Source organism: Haematobia irritans, chromosome 4, assembly GCF_050003625.1.
Source record: "Haematobia irritans isolate KBUSLIRL chromosome 4, ASM5000362v1, whole genome shotgun sequence".
Classification (NCBI taxonomy): Eukaryota; Metazoa; Arthropoda; class Insecta; order Diptera; family Muscidae; genus Haematobia; species Haematobia irritans.
Genome location: NC_134400.1, coordinates 145,842,601 through 145,867,021, shown reverse-complemented (window position 1 = coordinate 145,867,021; position 24,421 = coordinate 145,842,601). Strand labels below are relative to the sequence as shown.

Sequence of the window (24,421 nt, the reverse complement as noted above, 5' to 3'; positions counted from 1 at the left end):
TTTCTGATTGTTTGGAGGGACTCTTATTGGCGTCGTTCTAAATTGATCTATAAAGGCACCTAATAATTGCACTCATGCGAAACCTTTTTGTAGTACCTTGGCGTGGTACAACTTCTCAATAGTGACGGCGCTTTTCCGACGAGTTTTTGATATCGTATATGATTGTTTTCAACGTACTGGGGATTCTCAGAAGCGCCCCCAAATTCAAAAAATGTTGGCAGGGAATTACCCATTAAAAGTATAAAAAAACAGGTTATAAAAATTGAATTAAAAGAACTTTCTGGGTAGTTAAAATAAAGAACATCATTGGGAGTGCATCATCTGGAAGTGCTTTTAAAGTTGTGCATTTGGAAGAACTTCCAAATTTTTTTGCTGGGTATATCAATGTTACCCCACAAATGCTTATGTTTACTAATTCAGTAAGGGTGGTTTAGGGTATGATATAGTCGGCCCCGCCCGACTTTCTGCTTTACTTACATGTTTGATTTGGGTGTGTATAGCACTATAGCGATAGAAATGTTTTCCAAAAATGGTATCCAGATATTTCGAAAATTGTGCTGGAAAAAAGTTTGACACTCAGTTTCATCAAATATTTGCTTAGTGTGACCAAACCTTTATCCTATATTTGAAGCTTTTTTACCTTTAATCTAAAATCAATCACCCTTATTCCTGAAGTCGCCCTCGCTCTCGCCGTCGCTTTTTGTCGTCTGTCGCTTTTAAGTCGTCTCGTCATTCAATTGGTATTCCTGTGAAGTGGCGACGACGACGATTACTTTTTGTACCAATTACAATACTCGGTAATAAAAGTCCGATGTCACTAGAAAACAATCAGCTGATCAAAAAAATTTATTTTAATTTTTTCGGTTTAAAATATTTTTATTTCCGACGCAATTCTATGTCGGTAAATCAAGAAAAATATTTAATTTGACGCGGGAAAAATGTGGATATATATTCAAGGACAGTAAAAGCTTCCAAAACTATAAAAATGGAGACGACGCTGAGATCAATGGCACAAGGATCATCATGAAAGAAAACAATCAGCTGATATACAAAACTGAATTTTAATTATTTGCGTTTAAAATGCTATTTGTTTGTAATCCAATTTTGACTTCGAAAATCAAAATAAATGATAAATTTGACTCGGGAAATGATTTAGATATCTACATTAGGACAATAACAATATCCGGCATATACAATTGGAACGACGTTGACATTATGTGTCCAAGGATCATTCAAAGTTCGACACAATTGTTACCTAAGTTTGGTGCGAAATAAAATACATTGGCCTTGAAGGATTTCTATTAAAAATAAATGGAATTGAAAATCAACACTTTTACTTTAATTGTAAAACTTCTTCAAAAATTAAACACTAAACTCGTCGCTGGTAAATTTAAAGGCGACAAAAAGCGACGATGTTGGCGACAAAAAGCGACACCAGCAATACATATTTTCTTCGATAGCAGAATATATCGACGAACGGAATACCAATTAGTGGCGACTGACGAAAAGCGACAAAAAGCGATGGCGAGGGCGACTTCAGGAATAAGGGTGAATATCTAACTTAATTTAAAAATTAGAACAATTAAAAATTAGAACAAAAATGGTTTTCTTTATTTAAAAAAATTGCCTTAAATCAAAGGTGAATCTAACGAATTAAATCGTGGTTTTAATTTAAAGAAAAACTTGTTTAAAGCAAAAATTTTTATTTTATTTATTTAGAAATTTTATTTATTTATTTAGAAATTTTATTTATTTTATTTAGAATTTGTCCTTAATTTGGTTAAACTGCGTGACCTGAGATTTAGGATGCATATATATCACAATGGACTGAATAGTCTAAGTGAGCCTGAATCTTAATCGGGCTGCCACTTTAACCTAACTTTAACCTAGGATGCATATTCTTTCATATCTTCAAAATAAGTCTTAGCATATATTTATAGCTTTTTTTATTTTTAAACTAAAAATTCAATATATCCGATAATTTAAAAATTATTTTTTTTAATAAAAAATGTTTTTTTTTTTTTTACTTTAAGGAAAAATTGCCTGACTTGGATTTAAACGGAGAGAAGAAAATTTCAAAACATTTGTTTAAAACTGAGATTATGAATTTTCGTTTATTTAGAATTTGTCCTCAATATTGGGTGAATTGAGTGTCTTAAAATGTATTTAGGTAGCATAATCTTTCATATTAGGTTAATATTTCCGCTTTCTTTCATAGTGGGCTCTCATTGTTTTTTTGGGTGTAGATTTTATCTTTCTTATACATTGTAATAGGCTCTTTCTTCGATAGAAAATGTTTTCGAAGACAAACACTAGGATGGATAACAACATTCCAGTGAACCACAACAAGAGGGATTGTTTAAAAAAATGAAAATTTAATAAACCTCGCCTGGGTTGCTGATGATCATCAAAAAATCGAATTTCGCCACTATTAATACCTTCCCACCATGATTCATCTTCGAACTTCTCCAATAATCCCGATGAGGATAAGTGTCCCAAGAATCTATTAAATTGTTCGATATAAGGTAAATCTTTGCGAACAGTGTAAGATGATTGAACCGTATAAACAACAATATCGAGTTTATGGATCAACGGTGTAGATAAATATTTCTGTTGAAAGAAAACATAATCCAATTGATTTTCTAGAGCCCCATGAATAAACGAAGTATTCAAATTGCGGCGAGCATGATAGAGCGATTTAAAATCGACCACTTTAATACGTTCCAAAATTACTTTGGGTAGATCGGGTATTTTATCAATATAAGTTTTATCTACCCTGCTGACTAGGAACAATAGATTGGTGGATTTGAGGTCGTCCAGCGTTTCGATTTTCGATTCATAAATATTAATGGTCAGAATACTTGCAAGGCGGGCTTGGTACATATTTATAGCGACAAAGCCATAAAATAACATTGAAATTGTACACATTTTCCCCCAGAAAGTCTTAACTTTAATATTGAATTGATATTGGTAGAGTACACAATTGTGGACGTACAAAAGAGCTCGAATGAAATCGCTTGAATTTAGAGGAGTTTCCTTGCTAAGAATATAGGTCAGCGTGGCTGCCATTGTAAATAATCCGATATAATTAAATAACCATAGCCCCTTTGAGAAAGGTTTGCGAATGTACTGCTCCACAGGTATAATTTTCGGCGATGGGACAGTTATCAAAAAATTCACATTTCTCATAATGCGACTGTGCGTCACATTGTTCCAACCATAAACTGAAGATGGTAAAATGTCGATTTTTTTCTCACGGATCGCATGAACTATGGTCTCATAATCAAATGAATCATATTTGTAGACGAATTCATTGCTCTGAAAATTGTATATATCTATAAAAAGCTGCAAGGGTTTCCATAATGTTCCCGTGGTAATTATCGCGCCCTTGGAGTTCGTATATTTATAGCATCCGGGGGGATTTTGTATAACTGCAGTTGTCAGGGGATAGCTATGATAATTTGTTATAGGTTTCCGATTGTAATAGTCTTCAACCGTAAGTAGCTTCTTTACATTGAATCGTGGTACTGGTGAATACGAATATAGGTCGCCATTCACAAAGTATAGGGTGTTCATATAACCTGCTATCCATTGGGACTTTGCAAAAAATTCCAAATCTGTGCTATTAGCCATTTGATATATCCACAAAATATCAATAAAGTGTAAATTATCCATAATAGAATTTCTCAATCTCTCCACTTGCTTCCTATTATTTTCCCTTTGCCTTATATCCTCACCAATAACATAGGCTATTGCCAGGAACTTATGTTTGTGTTGTATTCCAATATTTCTCCATTCCATATGCTTATCATTATTTGTGGCTATAAGTAATTTTGGAATTTCTATGGGCTTCAGTAATAACTCGATTTCATTATTAATTTCAGTTGTTAACAATAAATTCCACTGCATACGTAGGTTTTCATTTAATTCCTCTATAACAGTAGCCAAAGATTGTTTCGCCGTTAGGACTCTTGAAATTAGAGTTATCAACACTATACAAAATTTTACTATCTTCATAGAGATTATCGCTTATTTTCCGTATTTATAGGAGTTTCTGCTTTCCGTTACTGATCTAATTTGAAGGAACTAACTGTGTAAAATATGGACAATTTGTTGTTCGTTGTGGTTCTAATTGCCACTTGCCAAGCATGTTTTCATTTAGAAAACATGTTTACAAGTACGGTTCTGCTCCCAAAGAAATTTATTAGTAAAAAAAAAACGAACGTAAACTGTTTTATGGGATAATGAAATGGCGAGAAATTGTAGTACATTTTTTTTTGAATATTCATATTCGAATTTTTTTAACTACCATTTATGAATTTTTTCCCGAATAAAATAAAAGTAAACATTAGTGGTAAAATAAAAGTAAACAAAATATTCAATTAAAAAATTTATTTATTGAATTAATGTTTAAATTAAATCAAAAATTAATCACAAAATGTATTATAGCATTTAATTTAGTTTTTATTGACGATGGTATATTAACTTTGTCATTCCGTTTGTAACACATCGAAATATTGGTCTAAGACCCCATATAAAGTATATATATTGTGGGTCGTTGTGAAATTCTGAGTCGATCTGAGCATGTCCGTCCTTCCGTCTGTTGAAATCACGCTAACTTCCGAACGAAACAAACTATCGACTTGAAACTTGGCACAAGTAGTTGTTATTGATGTAGGGCGGATGGTATTGCAAATGGGCCATATCGGTTCACTTTTACGTATAGCCCCCATATAACTGGGCCCCCAGAATTGGCTTGCGGAGCCTCTAAGAGAAGCAAATTTCATCCGATCCGGTTGAAATTTGGTACATGGTGTCAGCATATGATCTCTAACAACCATGCAAAAATTCGTCCACATCGATTCATAATTATATATAGCCCTCATATAAACCGATCCCCAGATTTGGCTTGCGGAGCCTCTAAGAGAAGCAAATTTCATCCGATTCGGCTGAAATTTAGTACATGATGTTAGTATATGGTCTTTAACAACCGTGCAAAAATTGGTCCACATCAATCTATAATTATATATAGCCCCCATATAACCTGATCCACAGATTTGACCTCCGGAGCCTCTTGGAGGAGAAAAGTTCATTCGATCCGGTTGAAATTTAGTACGTAATGTTAGTATATGGTCTCTAACAACCATGCAAAAATTTATCGATATCGGTCTATAATTATATATAGGCCCCATATAAACCGATGCCCAGATTTAACCTCCGGATCCTCTTGGAGGAGCAAAATTCATCCGATCCTGTTAAAATTTGGCACGATTTGTTAGTAAATTTTCTCTAACAACCATGTAAAAATTTATCCATATCGGTCTATAATTATATAGAGTCCCCGCATATATGTAGTCCGATCCCCAAATTTGACCTCCGGAGCCTCGTGGAGGAGCAAAATTCATCCGATCCTGTTAAAATTTGGCACGTGTTGTTAGTACATTTTCTCTAACAAACATGTAAAAATTTATCTATATCGGTCTATAATTATATAGAGTCCCCGTATATATATATAGTCCGATCCCCAAATTTGACCTCCGGAGCCTCGTGTAGGAGCAAAATTCATCCGATCCGGTTGAAATTTGCTACATGGTGTTAGTATATGGTCTCAACCAGGGATCCGGAGCGGAGCGGAGCGTGGAGCGGAGCAAGCCCTTTTTAAGCCGGAGCGGGAGCGGAGCGGTTTCCAAATGAAAAACCGCTCCGCTCCGAATAAAATATTACTTGAATGAAATGTGTAACTTTGAAATTACACTGTGTAGGTAATTTCAAATTTAGCTAGTACTTAGCGTAGTGTGAGCAAACGTTTAAAATGTACGATATGTATTTTTGTACGTACGTACATTGGGGAAAACACAACGTGTTTTTTTAGTAATTGTTTTCAAAAACGACAAATGTCAAAATATATCTCTAGTATGTGTTGTAAAAGTAACAACAGTACTTTCGATCAATTTCATCCCGTATTACTACAAAGATGGTTGTAATGAACGTCAAATAAATGCAATTAAACGATCTTATTTATATTTAATTTTTTAGTTTTCTACACTGAAAAAAATATTGTCGTGAAGTCAAAGATTCCATGTCCTTAGAATAAGAATGCAAATTTTGCTTAACATGGAAGACGCATTTCTGTAAAATAAAGTTTTTTTCTTGTCCAAAAGGCAATAAACTTTTGAATGAAGTTGTACTGTCCTTATAATTAAGTGATTTTACTTAAAAATGTGTATCATAACATGAAAGATAAAATTTTTGAGGTAAGGTCAACGTGACTTTAATAATTAAGAAAAATTCTTTAAAATTAATAAAATTGTCTTTAAATTTGTTTCCTTTTTGCATCTCAAAAAATCGTTAAAAAATAAGACATGTTTTTCAACACTTTATTTTAAAGACGCTTTTTACTTGAAACATAGCATAATTTCTACTGGAAGTCGAGTCTTAATATGAAAAAAAAAAAATAACTCGTTAACTCGTTTTTAAAGGATTTTGATAACAACTGACGAAAAAAATCTAAAAAAATGAAAAATTAACATTTGCTTCCTAGAAGCAAGTACATAACCCCCAAATTTAAAAGAGAATTACGTCTTTAAAGTATCCTTACTTGTATTCTCCGCTTCTTTGGCTCGGAATTAATACCCAAACTGTTAAAGTAAAGACAAAATCTTTGGAACCGGGCATGCTTTTCTCATTCACATTTGCTTTACTATTGTACTATATCCTAGCATTCTCTTATTTCTGATATTAGTTCTCGAAAATTTAATTAAAATTATGGATAGTTTCAATTTTGGTTGAAAAATGTGCGCATATACATTTATTATACAATAAAGGGGAAAAAAGCGAAATTAGGTAACACTAGATCTGAGTAAGAATATTCGTAGGTATACCACGGACTGGGGCCAAATCACCGCATTCGTCATCGAGTTCTGTTTCGTATAGAGAAACATTTCGATCGTATTAAATTTTTGGATCACCGCATTCGATCGTAATTTATTTTGTCTACTACTTTTTTTTACATTGCTGTAAACATATGGTAATAAGAAAAGAGAGTACAATTTCAAAATAATGTTTTGTTATCAAATTATGTTATTTCTGAGATATTTATATTGTTTTTGTATGTTAAAATATATGTGTAAAAATATATTATGAATCCAAGTGTTTTTTTCCTCGTTTTCGGATTCAGACGATGAGTACAAAGTGGCATTAATAAGGAAAAATATTCGTGACAAAAGCAGTCCTTTAGCATTGCCTGAAGTAGAGTAAGAGTAAATTGTGTTTTTAATATCCATAGATTTAAAAGGCGTTTTCATATGTCAAAAGAAGCTTTTAAATATGTTTCTTGAAAAAATAAGTTTTTTTGAAGCGGCTACTGAGCATTCCTTTCTTTGATCCGATTCCCTAAATGCAAGTAATATTATATTTTCTTAAATGTATTTTGCCAAAATGGAATAATAATTACATTTTCACCAACTTTTTTCTTTTTGTTTACCTTTTTTCTGCTCAAAAATCACTACCTACTTCGTTTTCGATAGCATGCTACCTATCGTGTTCAACTTCGAGTAGAAACAATTCGATAACGACTGCGGTGATCCGCGTAAACTGCATTACGATGACGAAGTACTCGATTTCGACTGCGGTGATTTGGCCCCTGATGTCGATGGAGGTTGTTGCAAACATAAACATACACACACACATTACAAATATAACAAAAACATTACAAATATAAAAAACTTTCGGAGAGCAGTTACTTCTACTCTGTGTATAGACTTTCAATTCCAATCAGCGTTGCCGTTTTGGTCCGATCGGGCCAAAATTGGTCCAAAAGATTTCTAATTTTTAAAAGTGGTCCGATGGTCAGACCAAACAGAATTTGGTCCATTTTCATAAATTTGGTTTCTATCACATATTAAAGAGTAGATGGTGCACCGCAAAGAATATTGTCGGGAGGCCAAATACTTCACATGCTTCAAATACGAATTTTGCTTAGAATAGAAGACGTATTTCTCTGAAAAAAAGTTTTTCCTTGTCTAAAAGTCTCTAAACTTTTCAATGAAGTCTGTTTATCCTTATAGCTAAATGATTCGACATAAAAATGTGTATCCTAACATGAATGCAAATTTCGTTTTAATGAAGTCAAAATGGATTTAATATTTCTGAAAAATCTTCAAAATTAATAAAATGTTTCAACACATTGTTTTAAAGTCATTATACCCTAAACCACATAGTGGTTAGGGTATAATAAGTTTAATCTGCCAAAAAATGTGCCTACAAGAAATATTGATTTTAGACCCCATAAAATATATACCGATCGACTAAGAATCACCTCCTGAGTCGATCTAGCGCTTGGTGTCCGTCTGTCCATGTATTTGTTGTTCACAGGATTTCGGTCGCAATTACTAACCGATTTTGATGAAATTTGGTACAGGGAGTTTTTTTGGGCACAAGGACGAACGTTATTGAATTTGGAAGAAATCGGATCAAATTTAGATATAGTTCCCATATATATGTATGCCCGATTTCGACAAATGGGGTCACGTTGCACTTTTTTACTAACCGATCGTCGTCAAATTTAGCACAAAATAATCTTCTGTATCACCCTTTAAGTCTGAAAATTTCATAGAAATCGGTTAAGATTTAGATATAGGTCCCATATATATGTATCGCCCGATTTTGCCAAATTAGGTCATATTTATCAACCGATCTTACTCAAAGTTAGCGAAATGTAATCTTCTATAGCACTAACTATATGTGCAAAAAATCATCGAAATCGGTTCAGATTTAGCTATAGCTCCCATATATGTACCGCCCGATTTTTCTAAATAAAATAAAACTCAATTGAACAAATAATACAATGTTTGTACTATAATTTTCTCGAAGAGGAGCGGAGCGGAGCGTGGAGTGGAGCGTGGAGCGGGGCGATTTTTTTTTCTCGGAGCGGAGCGTGGAGCGGAGCGGTTATTTTTCTCCGGAGCGGAGCGAAAAAAATGGACCGCTCCGGATCCCTGGTCTCAACCAACCATGCCAGAATTGGTCCATATCGGTCCATAATTATATATAGCCCTTATATAAACCGATCCCCAGATTTGACCTCCGGAGCCTCTTGGAAGATCAAAATTCATCTGATCTGATGCAAAAATTGGTCGAAATAGGTCCATAATTATATATAGCCCCCATATAAACCGATCCCCAGATTTGACCTCCGGAACCTCTTGGAGGAGCAAAATTCATCCGATCCGGTTGAAATTTGCTACATGGTGTTACTATAATGTCTATAACAATCATGCAAAATTGGTCCATACACAAACTATTTAGGAAATTATTATAATTTTATTTTATTATGATATATTGGTATTATTCAATTATGTGTTGAACAAAATATGGGCCAAATGGGCGCCGCGACCTCGGTGGCACACCTTCATCCGATGGTCTAAATTTTCGATGACGCTGAGGCATAATGGAGGTTCTATGCCGTTAATGTGCCGAATTATCTCATCCTTTAGCTCTTGAATTGTTGCTGGCTTATCGACGTACACCTTTTCTTTCAAAGAACCCCAAAGAAAAAAGTCCAACGGTGTCAAATCACATGATCCTGACGGCCAATTGGCATCGCCATTACGTGAGATAACACGGCCATTGAATTTGTTGCGCAAAAGAGCTATTGTTTCGTTAGCTGTGTGGCAAGTGGAACCGTCCTGTTGAAACCACATATCGTCCACATCCATATCTTCCACTTCGGACCATAAAAAGTTCGTTATCATCTCACGATAGCTAGCACCATTCACAGTAACTGCCTGACCGGCCTCATTTTGGAAAAAATGCGGCCCTCATTTTGGAAAAAATGATGCCGCCAGCCCATAAGCGCACCAAACAGTCACTCTTTGTGGGTGCATTGGTTTTTCGGCAATCACTCTTGGATTCTCATTCGCCCAAATGCGGCAATTCTGTTTATTGACGAATCCTCTGAGGTGAAAATGTGCCTCATCACACGGATGAAAAATACTGTTTTTCATATGTTTGGCTATAAACATTATATGTTTGGAACACAAATTTTTAAACACAATATTTTTGAGTGCAAGCATAAACTAGCATAACATGTTCATAAACTAGCATAACATGTTTGGGACATATATGTTAATATGTTAGAACACATTATGTTTGGGACATAAAACGTTTGTAACTATAATATGCTTGGATGCAAACATATATTAATTTAGAAATAGCCTATAAACATATATGTGTTTAGTAGCTTGGAGCGCTATTTAACAGGGAGCGATATTGAATTAAGTTGGTGGTTGTTGCTTGTTATTACAAAATTAACATTTTATTTTTCCTTGGGCAATTGATCAGCTACTTCTTTGATCCTTACAAACTGTGTGGTCCGCTGTTCGAATCCCCGTCCGGCAAAAGGTAAAATTAAAATAAAAAAATCATACAATTGAATAATTTCTTCTACAATGTTTGCATTACAGAAAAAGGTGCTAAGAACTAAAAAATCTCGTGGAAGTGAGAAAGATATGGGGGAATATACAATTGGGCAGAAACTAAATTTTGAGCATTTAGGTCGAAAACCTATGTTGTTAGCAGCTATATTACCTGTTTATTTTCATAATTCATTATGATTGTAAATATATAAATAAATAAATAAATAAAATTTTGAGCACAAAATTGTTTGGGAGAATTTTTTTTAAGCATATAATATTTTTGGGTGCAAAATGCTTCCAAACATATTATATGTTCACATAATAACATATTGTTTTTTGGAAGACAACATTATTGAATTTGGATGCAAAAATACAAAATGTTTGGAACTTAGACTACCCAAACATATATTGTTTAGACCAATATGCTTTCAAACATATTATATATTGGAAGAGATCAAACATATAAATGTTTGGGCAATACCCAAAAATGTATATGCTTGAAGCAAAATATGTTTGGGAGTATATGTTACAGAAGCGATTTTTTGTGAGCGTGCACTGAAGATGATTTTCTTCGAAAATTGATCATCCAATATTGCCATTTCTTGGAACCATTTAACACGTTGTTGGATTGTGTATCTCTCCATGGTTCAAATTGAATAAGTCTGAAATAGAGAAATGTCAAATAAAATTCGGAAAAAAACTTGGCGTTTAGGTGTGGTTCACATTCAACATCGGCCCTTACAATTTACCCTTTGTTTTAGTTGAAATTTCATCAATCAAAAAATTAATAAGAAATAAAAACTATACTTGATTAAAAAATAAATTGACTTCTTCTGTAATTATTTATTGTATAATTTATCTTTAGAAGAAATAATTTTATACTTTTAAATTTTTATTATACCCTAAACCACAAAGTGGTCATAATACCTTTGATCTGCCAAAAAATGTGCCTACCAGAAATATTGATTTTAGACCCCATAAAATATATACAGATCGACTCAGAATCATCTCCTGAGTCGATCTAGCGCTTGGAGTCCGTCCGTCTGTCCCCCTGTCCATGTATTTTTGTTGTTCACACACCCAAAAAAAAAGTGAACCCACCGTGGGAGAAATTGAAGGTTTATTTAAAAAAAAATTTTAACTAAAATAGTTTTCTAATTGCAACATGTTATAACATAAATAAGTTAATACTTTTGTCAAACTGAAGAAATTTTTTTAAAAATAATTAATTTTTTTCTGTTGTTTAAGAAAATTTGCTATGTTTAAAGAAAAAATTGGATTTAAAAATTGTTTAAATGTCTTTAGCGCAGTACGAAGTTCAAGACAGGTACAATTTTAGTAAAATTTACTCATTTTAGAGACTTATGAACTCAATTTAAGCAAACTTCTGCCATTTTAGAAAAATATGAACTATTTTATTTTGTAGTAAAATTGTGCGTTATATTTATATACAACTTTTTTCTTATTTTTAGTTCACGTCATTAAAGTTAGCACAAAACAAGTAAGGAAAGTCTAAAGTCGGGCGGGGCCGACTATATTATACCCTGCACCACTTTGTAGATCTAAATTTTCGATACCATATCACATCCGTCAAATGTGTTGGGTGCTATATATAAAGGTTTGTCCCAAATACATACATTTAAATATCACTCGATTTGGACAGAATTTGATAGACTTTTACAAAATCTATAGACTCCAAATTTAAGTTGGCTAATGCACTAGGGTGGAACACAATTTTAGTAAAAAAATATTTAAATCTGAAGCAATTTTAAGGAAACTTCGCAAAAGTTTATTTATGATTTATCGCTCGATATATATGTATTAGAAGTTTAGGAAAATTAGAGTCATTTTTACAACTTTTCGACTAAGCAGTGGCGATTTAACAAGGAAAATGTTGGTATTTTGACCATTTTTGTCGAAATCAGAAAAAGATATATATGGAAGCTATATCTAAATCTGAACCGATTTCAATCAAATTTGGCACACATAACTATATTACTAAAGGGTGATACGGTCAAAATTTGGTCAAGGGAAAACGAGTGTAAATCGGTGAAATCGTTTATTTAAAAAATCAAATTAAATTTCGTTTTCAAGTTCAACTAGTATAAAATTCAGGAAAAATATTCAGTTAGGACTTCGCTTTTCCAAATCCGAATTGCCGGGCCTCACGCTTGACACCTGCCATCCGATTTTGTACAGCCACCTTGTCCACCTTCTTCGCCGCAGAAAGCCAGTTTGCCTTGAACTGCTGCTCGTCCTTAGCAGTTTTTTGGTCTTCTTTAGGTTCCGCTTGACAATAGCCCAGTATTTCTCAATTGGGCGGAGCTCTGGCGTGTTGGGAGGGTTCTTGTCCTTGGGAACCACCTGCACGTTGTTGGCGGCGTACCACTCCATGGCCTTTTTACCGTAATGGCAAGATGCCAAATCCGGCCAAAACAGTACGGAACAACCGTGTTTCTACAGGAAAGGCAGCAGACGTTTATTCAAACACTCTTTCACGTAAATTTCTTGGTTGACAGTCCCGGAAGCTATGAAAATGCTGCTTTTCAAGCCACAGGTACAGATGGCTTGCCAAACCAGATATTTCTTTGCGAACTTTGAGAGTTTTATATGCTTGAAAATATCTGCTACCTTTCCCCTTCCTTTTGCCGTATAAAACTCCTGTCCCGGAAGCTGCTTGTAGTCGGATTTGACGTAGGTTTCGTCGTCCATTACCACGCAGTCAAACTTCGTCAGCATCGTCGTGTACAGCCTCCGGGATCGCGCTTTGGCCGTCGTATTTTGCTTATCATCGCGATTTGGAGTCACTACCTTCTTGTAAGTCGATAGTCCGGCTCGTTTTTTGGCTCGATGCACGGTTGTAGACGATACACCCAGCTTATTTGCGGCATCTCGGAGAGAGAGGTTAGGGTTTCGCTTGAAACTACCGGCAACTCTCTTTGTCGTCTCAGCGGCTTCCGGTTTTCGATTTCCCCCCGATCCAGACTTCCTGGCTATCGACAAACGTTCCCCAAACACTTTAATTACATTTGTAACGGTTGATTTGGGAACTTTTAGCGATTTTGCCAGCTTTGCGTGCGAGTAGCTCGGATTTTCGCGATGCGCGAGCAAAATTTTGATACGCTGCTCTTCTTGCTTGGACGGCATTTTGACAACTGAAGAGTGAATTCCAAAATCAAAATAGGAGCAACATTCTACATTTTTTAAATGCAAAATTGAAAGAAATACGTCAAGTTTATATTGACCAAATGTTGACCGTATCACCCTTTATGTGCAAAAAATCATTGAAATCGGTTCAGATTTAGATATGGCTCCCATATATATTAGCCCGATTTTCCCAAATTTGGCCATAGATCCTTATTTATTATCCGATCTTACTCAAAGTTGGCTAGATCCAGTCCTCTATAGTACTAACGGTACGTGCAAAATTTCATCGAAATCGGTTCAGATGTAGATATAGCTCCCATATATATATGTATCGCCCGATTTTGAAAAATTTAAATTTAATAACCTTATGTTTGACCATAGAGGCCTCATTTCTTAACTGATCTTACTCAAATTTAGGACAAGGTCACGTTCTGTGGTTTCAATTAAACCTGGGAAATATCATCTAAATCGGTTCCGATATCTACACTGAAAAAAATATTTACGTGATATTAAAGATTGCGCAACCTCAATTTTAGGATGTGCAATTTACACACTATTAAGGACAAATTTCTTTAAAATAATGAAATTTTAATTAAAAGAAGGTTTATAATCTTTGCTTCAAAAATTTTTTTCATTAAATTTAGGACACACATTTTGAAAATTTGCGTCCCTTCGTTAAAGTTGCATGTCTTTAAACCAGGGATCCGGAGCGGTCCATTTTTTTCGCTCCGCTCCGCTCCGAGAAAAAAAAAATCGCTCCGCTCCTATTCGAGAAAATTATAGTACAAACATTGTATTATTTGTTCAATTGAGGCGATACATATATATGGGACCTATATCTAAATCTGAACCGATTTCGATGAAATTTTCAGACTTAAAGGGTGATACAGAAGATTATTTTGTGCTAAATTTGACGACGATCGGTTAGTAAAAAAAGTGCAACGTGACCCCATTTGTCGAAATCGGGCAATACATATATATGGGAGCTATATCTAAATTTGATCCGATTTCTTCCAAATTCAATAACGTTCGTCCTTGTGCCCAAAAAAACTCCCTGTACCAAATTTCATCAAAATCGGTTAATAATTGCGACCGAAATCCTGTGAACAACAAATACATGGACAGACGGACGGATGGACGGACGGACGCCAAGCACTAGATCGACTCAGGAGGTTATTCTGAGTCGATCGGTATATATTTTATGGGGTCTAAAATCAATATTTCTTGTAGGCACATTTTTTGGCAGATCAAACTTGTTATACCCTAACCACTATGTGGTTTAGGGTATAATAACTTTAAAACAATGTGTTGAAATATTTTATTAATTTTGAAGATTTTTTCAGAAATATTAAATCCATTTTGACTTCATTAAAGGAAGCATTCTAGGAAGCATATGTTAATTTTTAATTTTTTTAGATTTTTTTCGTCAGTTGTTATCAAAATCCTTTAAAAACGAGTTAACGAGTTATTTTTTTTCCATATTAAGACTCGACTTCCAGTAGAAATTATGCTATGTTTCAAGTAAAAAGCGTCTTTAAAATAAAGTGTTGAAAAACATGTCTTATTTTTTAACGATTTTTTGCTTTGTAGGCAAGATGCAAAAAGGAAACAAATTTAAAGACAATTTTATTAATTTTAAAGAATTTTTCTTAATTATTAAAGTCACGTTGACCTTACCTCAAAAATTTTATCTTTCATGTTATGATACACATTTTTAAGTAAAATCACTTAATTATAAGGACATTACAACTTCATTCAAAAGTTTATTGCCTTTTGGACAAGAAAACAAGTATATACAGCACTAAATTCGGCCGGGCCGAACCTTAAATACCCACCACCATGAACCAAATATTAGGGTTTCCTTTGAAATTTTAGGAGGGCTTGAGGACTTGAGGACACTTCCCGAAGATAAATTTAAAGATTTCACCTATGAGGACTATATCAGATTCTGGATTTATAAGAACCATTTTTGTTTGAGTTTTAGAGGAATCATTAACATCTCTTGTAAGTGTGCAAGAAAATTATAAAATAACGTCTTGATTTGAAATCTTAAATATGTAGAAGTAAAATCTGGAAATTTTACATTGAGTTTCAAGCAATTCAAGTGAAGTCGGTCTATATGGAGGCATTACCAAATGGACCGAGAATAAAATACCAGAATATTTACAATTTCAGGCAAATCAGATAAAAATTACGGTTTCTAGAAACCCAAGGAGTTAAATCGGGAGATCGTTCTTATGGGGACTATACTAAAACATGGACCGCTACTCCCTATTTTCGGCACACCTCTTTATGACCCGAAAATACCTCTAGATTTCCAATTTCAGGCAAATAGGATAAAAACTTCGGATTCTAGAAGCCCAAGAAGTAAAATCGGGAAATCGGTCTATATGGGGGCTATACCAAAATATGGACCGATACTCACCATTTTCAGCACACCTCTTTACGGTCATAAAATACCTCCAGATTTCAAATTTCAGGCAAATTGGATAAAAAATACGATTTCTATAAGCCCAAGACCCCAAATCGGGAGGTCGGTTTATATGGGGACTATATCAAAACCTGGACCGATATAACCCATCTTCGAACTTGACCTGCCTGCAGACAAAAGACGAGGTTGTGCAAAATTTCAGCACGATTGCTTCATTATTGAAGACTGTAGCGTGATTACAACAGACAGACAGACAGACGGACATCGTTATATCGTCTTAGAATTTCTCCCTGATCAAGAATATATATATACTTTATATAGTCGGAAATCGATATTTCGATGTATTACAAACGGAATGACAAACTTATTATACCCCCGTCACCATTCTATGGTGATGGGTATAAAAAACCTTATTTTAGAGAAATGCGTCTTCCATGTTAAGCAAAATTTGCATTCTTATTCTAAGGACATGGAATCTTTGACTTCACGACAATATTTTTTTCAGTGTAGAAAACTAAAAAATTAAATATAAATAAGATCGTTTAATTGCATTTATTTGACGTTCATTACAAACATCTTTGTAGTAATACGAATGAAAAACCGCTCCGCTCCGGATTTTAGAAATGTCGCTCCCGCTCCGGCAAAAAAAGGGCTTGCTCCGCTCCGCTCCACGCTCCGCTCCGGATCCCTGCTTTAAACTAAGGCAAATTTTCCTTAAAGTAAAGAAAGACATTTTTTAGTTAAAGAAATCGTCCTTAAATGAACTGAAATATTGAATCTTTAGATTTAAGATGAAAACGCTTCAAATATAGGCTAAGACTTATTTTAAGGACTTAGCATCTTTGGTTTAAAGTTTTTTTGGAATTAAGAAAATATTTTTTACTTCGAAGTATTCGTCATAATATTGATTTGTAAACTGGCATTTGTTTGTACGTGAATACCTTTATTAATATACCGGAAAAATAGAATGAAAATTCGATAATTTTAATTTTATAGATCCTAGATTTAAAGCCAGATAGGTCGCAAACAAATTTCCTTATTTTAAAGAACCCGCATCTTTGGCTCGGAATCAATACCAAAATCCTTAAAGGAAGGTCAAAATCTTTGGATACAAGTAAACCTTTTTTTGAGTGTACAGAGTTAGGTTAGGTATAGTGGCAGCCCGATATATCTGGCTCATTAGACTATTCAGTCCATTGTGATACCACAGTGGTGAACTTCTCTCTTATCACTGAGTGCTGCCCGATTCTGTGTTAAGCTCAATGACAAGGACCTCCTTTTTATAGTCGAGTCCGAACGGCGCACAGTGGTTCCAAATCGATTTTTTTTGAAATAATTCTGTAACTTTTGAACGGATAAATACATCAACAAAATTTTTCTGTGTGTGACAGCTGAAGTGTTTTCCTCTAGGTTAGGTTAGGTGGCAGCCCGATGTATCAAGCTCACTTAGACTATTCAGTCCATTATGATACCACATTCGTGAACTTCTCTCTTATCACTGAGTGCTGCCCGATTCCATGTTAAGCTCAATGACAAAGGACCTTCTTTTTATAGCCGAGTCCGAACGGCGTTCCACATTGCAGTAAAACCACTTAGAGAAGCTTGAAACCCTCAGAAATGTCACCAGCATTACTGAGGTGGGATAATCCACCGCTGAAAAGCTTTTTGGTGTTCGGTAGAAGCAGGAATCGAACCCACGACCTTGTGTATGCAAGGCGGGCATGCTAACCATTGCACCACGGTGGCTCCTCTAAGTTTGCCAATTTGTGGGTTCCTAGTGGGTCCACGGGCTGAAAGTTGGTCACCTCGGTGGTATGAAATTTTGTTTTAGCTGTAAACTCCGCAATTTTGAACCGATTTCGATGATTTTTTCTTTGCTGAATAGAACTTATAACAAAAAAGTTCGCGTGCGTGTGCCATTATCTTTTACCGTTTGCGAGATATGGGCCCCTACAATTTATTTTTTTGCAAAAATTTTAAAAATGAGGTCAGTATTTTGAACCTAGAAGTTCTGTTTTTGAGTGGATTCGTAATTGTTCTTCTTAACTGCATTCCCTACAACATTCTAGGAATCCTAGAAGAAAACAAGTATATACGGCCGTAAGTTCGGCCAGGCCGAAGCTTATGTACCCTCCATCATGGATTGCGTAGAAACTTCTTCTAAACACTGCCATCCAGAATCGAATTACTTAAGTTGCGGTAACGCTTGCCGATGGCAAGGTATCTTAAAACCTCCTAACACCATCTTCTAAATTGTATGTAAGTCCATACGTGGTATATATTAAATCAAAAAAGATCGATCCAATACGTTATAATTCAGTTTGACAAAGTAGACATAAAATTTTGACAAAATTTTCTACAGAAATAAAATTTTAACAAAATTTTCTATAGAAATAAAATTTTCACAAAATTTTCTATAGAAATAAAAATTTTGACAAAATTTGCTATAGAAAGCAAATTTTGACAAAAATTTCTACGGAAATAAAATTTTAACAAAATTTTCTATAGAAATAAACTTTTGACAAAATTTTCTATAGAAATAAAATCTTGGTAAATTATTTTTGGCTCGAGTGGCAACCATGATTATGAACCGAATAAAATTTGAACAAAAATTTTCTATAGAAATAAAATTTTGACAAAATTTTCTATAGAAATAAAATTTTGACAATGATGAAATTTTAATAAAAATTTAACAACATTTTATCTAGAAATAAAATTTTGACAAAATTTTCTATAGAAATAAAATTTTGGTAGATTATTTTTGGCTCTAGTGGCAACCATGATTATGAACCGATATGGACCAATTTTTGTGTGATTGGACCAATTTTGGTATGGTTGTTAGAGACCATATACTAACACCACGTTCCTAATTTGAACCGGATCGGATGAATTTTGCTCCTCCAAGAGGCTCCGGAGGTCAAATCTGGAGAACGTTTTATATGGGGGCTATATATAATTATGGACCGATATGGACCAATTCTGGCACGGTTGTTAAAGATCATATACTAACACCATGTTCCAAATTACAACCGGATTGGATGAAATTTGCTTCTCTTGGAGACTTCGCAAGCCAAATCTGGGGATCGGTTTATATGGGGGCTATACATAATTATGAACCGATGTGGACCAATTTTTGCATGGTTGTTAGAGACCATATACCAATATCATGTACCAAATTTCAAGCGGATCGGATGCAATTTGCTTCTCTTTGAGGCTTCGCAAACCAAATCTGGAGATCGGTTTATATGGGGTCTATATATAATTATGGACCGATGTGGACCAATTTTTGCATGGTTGTTAGAGACCATATACCAACATCATGTACCAAATTTCAGCCGGATCGGATGAAATTTGCTTCTCTTTGAGGCTCCGCAAGCCAAATCTGGGGATCGGTTTATATGGGGGCTATATATAATTATGGACCGGTATGGACCAATTTTTGCATGGTTGTTAGAGACCATATACCAACATCATGTACCAAATTTCAGCCGGATCGGATGAAATTTTCTTCTCTTTGAGGCTCCGCAAGCCAAATCTGGGGATCGGTTTATATGGGGGCTATATATAATTATGGACCGATGTGGACCCATTTTTGCATGGTTGTTAGAGGCCATATACCAACACCATGTACCAAATTTTAGCCGGATCGGATGAAATTTGCTTCTCTTTTTGGCTATGCAAGCCAAATCTGGGGATCGGTTTATATGGGGGCTATATATAATTATGGACCGATGTGGACCAATTTTTGCATGGTTGTTAGAGACCATATACCAACACCATATACCAAATTTCAGCCGGATCGGATGAAATATGCTTCTGTTGGAAGCTCCACAAGCCAAATCTGAGGGTCCCTTTATATGGGGGCTATACGTAAATGTGGACCGATATGGCCCATTTTCAATACCATCCGACCTACATCGATAACAACTACTTGTGCCAAGTTTCAAGTCGATGACTTGTTTCGTTCGGAAGTTAGCGTGATTTCAACAGACGGACGGACGGACGGACGGACGGACATGCTTAGATCGACTCAGAATTTCACCACGATCCAGAATATATATACTTTATGGGGTCTTAGAGCAATATTTCGATGTGTTACAAACGGAATGACAAAGTTAATATACCCCCATCCTATGATGGAGGGTATAACAATGTGTACCCATGTTTTAATTAAAATAAAGTTAAATAGAAAATTATTGAAAATTGTTAACATTTTTAATAAAAAACAAGTAAGGAAAGTCTAAAGTCGGGCGGGGCCGACTATATTATACTCTGCACCACTTAGTAGATCTAAATTTTCGATACCATATCACATTCGTCAAACGTGTTGGGGGCTATATATAAAGGTTTGTCACAAATACATACATTTAAATATCACTCGATCTGGACAGAGTTTGATAGACTTCTAAAAAATCTATAGACTCAAAATTTATGTCGGCTAATGCACTAGGGTGGACCACAATGTTAGTAAAAAACAAGTATATACGGCCGTAAGTTCGGCCAGGCCGAAGCTTATGTACCCTCCATCATGGATTGCGTAGAAACTTCTTCTAAACACTGCCATCCACAATCGAAGATGCCTTGCCATCGGCGGTAACGCTTGCCGATGGCAAGGCATCTTAAAACCTCCTAACACCATCTTCTAAATTGTATGACAAAAATTTCTACAGATATAAAATTTTAACAAAATTTTCTATAGAAATAAACTTTTGACAAAATTTCTATAGAAATAAAATCTTGGTAGATTATTTTTGGCTCGAGTGGCAACCATGATTATGAACCGAATAAAATCTGAACAAAATTTTCTATAGAAATAAAATTTTGACAATGATGAAAATTTTATTATGAACCGAATAATATTTTAACAAAATTTTCTCTAGAAATAAAATTTTGACAAAATTTTCTATAGAAATAAAATTTTGACAAAATTTTCTATAGAAAAAAATTTTGGTAGATTATTTTTGGCTCTAGTGGCAACCATGATTATGGACCGATATGGACCAATTTTTGTGTGATTGGACCAATTTTGATGTGGTTGTTAGCGACCATATACTAACACCACGTTCCTAATTTGAACCGGATCGGATGAATTTTGCTCCTCCAAGAGGCTCCGGAGGTCAAATCTGGAGAACGTTTTATATGGGGGCTATACATAATTATGGACCGATATGGACCAATTCTGGCACGGTTGTTAAAGATCATATACTAACACCATGTTCCAAATTACAACCGGATTGGGTGAAATTTGCTTCTCTTGGAGACTTCGCAAGCCAAATCTGGGGATCGTTTTATATGGGGGCTATATATAATTATGAACCGATGTGGACCAATTTTTGCATGGTTGTTAGAGACCATATACCAATATCATGTACCAAATTTCAGCCGGATCGGATGAAATTTGCTTATCTTTGAGGCTCCCCAACCCAAATCTGGGGATCGGTTTATATGGTCGCTTTATATAATTATGGACCGATGTGGACCAATTTTTCCATGGTTGTTAGAAACCATATACCATTACCATGTACCAAATTTCAGCCGGATCGGATGCAATTTGCTTCTCTTTGAGGCTTTGCAAGCCAAATCTGGAGATCGGTTTATATGGGGGCTATATATAATTATGAACCGATTTGGACCAATTTTTGCATGGTTGTTAGAGACCATATACCAACATTATGTACCAAATTTCAGCCGGATCGGATAAAATATGCTTATCTTTTAGGCTCCGCAAGCCAAATCTGGGGATCGGTTTATATGGGGGCTATATATAATTATGGACCGATGTGGACCAATTTTTGCACGGTTGTTAGAGACCATATACCAACACCATGTACCAAATTTCAGCCGGATCGGATGAAACATGCTTCTCTTAGAGGCTCCACAAGCCAAATCTGGGGATCGGTTTATATGGGGGCTATATATAATTATGGACCGATATGGACCAATTTTTGCATGGTTGTTAGAGACCATATACCAACATCATGTACCAAATTTCAGCCGGATCGGATGAATTTTGCTTTTCTTTTAGGCTCCGCAAGCCAAATCTGGGGATCGGTTTATATGGGGGCTATATATAATTATGGACCGATGTGGACCAATTTTTGCATGGTTGGTAGAGAGCATATACTAACAGCATGTACCAAATTTCAGCCGGATCGGATGAAATTTGCTTCTCTTAGAGCAATCGCAAGCCAAATCTGAGGGTCCCTTTATATGGGGGCTATACGTAAAAGTGGACCGATATGGCCCATTTTCAATACCATCCGACCTACATCGATAACAACTACTTGTGCCAAGTTTCAAGTCGATAGCTTGTTTCGTTCGGAAGTTAGCGTGATTTCAACAGACGGACGGACGGACGGACGGACGGACGGACATGCTTAGATCGACTCAGAATTTCACCACGACCCAGAATATATATACTTTATGGGGTCTTAGAGCAATATTTCGATGTGTTACAAACGGAATGACAAAGTTAATATACCCCCATCCTATGATGGAGGGTATAAAAATTAATTGAAAGTGCCATAAGAAATTAATTAATTTTTAATCAAGTATATTTTTTATTTCTATAATTAATTCTGTGATTGAAACAATTTCAATAAAAAAATTAATTGGGCCAATTAATTTCGAGATTGAATTAGAAAAAAATTTTTTTCTGTGTACACACACAAATGATTTACATGGGTCCATATGAAAAAAATCTGACTCATTAAATACTAAAGCGGTAGTTATAGGTCCATAGTCTGCTATATTTACATATGAAACTGTTACATCGGCCTTTGTTGTTTCCGAAAACATTTATCTGGGAAGACTATTTTGTAAATGTTATTTTGACTTTATAGATTGTGCATAACATTTTTTGAGTGTACATTGAGGGATATTTAATTATTACCAATGGGGCTTTCGGTATAGACAAAAGTTGTATGAACAAAACTAATTGCAAAACCAATACTTTAAAAAATCCCAAAAGAATTAAACAGTTTATATTAATAATATGTTGGTAGTATTTATTAATCATATGTCCATAGCCATTTTAGAAAATTAAAACTTGCACCCAAAATATTGGTTTATTTTAGAAACTGTTAAATAAAATATTTTATTTGAAAGTCAAATTGAAGAAAATTTCTTAAAACAAAAAAATACTTTTTTGGTGTCTAAGAAAATGTCATATTCTGAAGAAAAACATTGGAGTTAAAAATTTGTTAAAATGTCTTTAGCGCTATCTGACAGATACAATTTAAAGAAAATTTACACCTTTCAGAAACTTATGAAAGTAATTTAAGTAAACGTCACCCATTTTAGGAAAATATGAACTATATTTAAATTTAGTAAAATGTTGTACTTCATTTGTACATAACTTTTTCACATTTTAGTTCACATCAATAAAGTAAGCAAAACATTATTACGACAATAATTTTTCTAACATTTGGCAAAATTTAATTAAAATCAACAAATTTTCTTGAATTAAAATAAAGTTAAATCGGCTATAAAAATTGTCGATCACTTTTTTTCTGAGAGCATTGGATTTCACTTAAATATAAGAAATTCATGAGTCTTCAGTTGCAGTTTTGTCCGATTCTCTAGAAGTTCGACATGTGAAGTCATTGAACATCTATATAAAATATGGACTATATCGGTCCAGAAATAATTGTATAGCTTCCGTATAAACCGATCCAAAAGTTGACTTCTTACCCGTTTCATATCTTTGACTGACACCGACTGTGTGACCTACTCTAAAAGTGAGTCCGTTTTGTGACTGATGCGTTCATAATTTGCTTCTTAGTCTTTATTTCTTCTTGGGAAACATTTTTTCGTTGTGAATAGAAGTATAAACTGTGAATTGCATAATAAATCATTGAATTGCAATATTGTCGCCGAATTGATTTCATGGAAACAAGAAAAGTACCATAAATGTGTGTGCCATGGACTTTGCACTCTCCGCGCGTATTGTATTTGGGCTTTTGTTAAATAATGGTGCAACATCATGATTGAAATTCATGTGTGGGTTTCAACAATGCAATCTGCTGGGGTTCATATAGAGGTGATGGTTTGCTTCCTTCAGTACTAACAATCAATTGGTAGGACCAGAAAACATCCGTCCATTCATCTCTCCATGATAGTTTATTTTGACCATTCGTAGTATTTTGCGAATGAATGAATTTCACTGTATAGAACACAGGTGGACATATTTATGCCATGAGAATGGCCTTTTAAGCTTATAAATATCTTGAGTTTATACTGAAGACTAATATGCACCAAAATAAGTACAACAAATCACAAAGTCCGAGTCCGGTCTGATCTACGTGGAAATGTGCCTACCACAGAAATATTAGTTCTAGCTAGACCCCATAGTGTATTGAGCAACCTTGAATCATCTCCTGAGTTAACTAAGCTCTTTGTGTCCGTCCGTCCGTCCATATATATTTTT

At 34.7% G+C, this 24,421-nt stretch overlaps 1 protein-coding gene across 1 annotated transcript; it reads right to left on the bottom strand.

Annotated features, from left to right (window-relative positions):
- Positions 1-2,053: 2,053 nt before the first annotated feature.
- LOC142233941 (uncharacterized) lies at positions 2,054-4,071 on the bottom strand. The gene has a single exon (XM_075305001.1). It carries the CDS (start codon positions 4,015-4,017, stop codon positions 2,194-2,196), a length of 1,824 nt encoding a protein of 607 aa, XP_075161116.1. The 5' UTR covers positions 4,018-4,071; the 3' UTR covers positions 2,054-2,193.
- Positions 4,072-24,421: the final 20,350 nt, after the last annotated feature.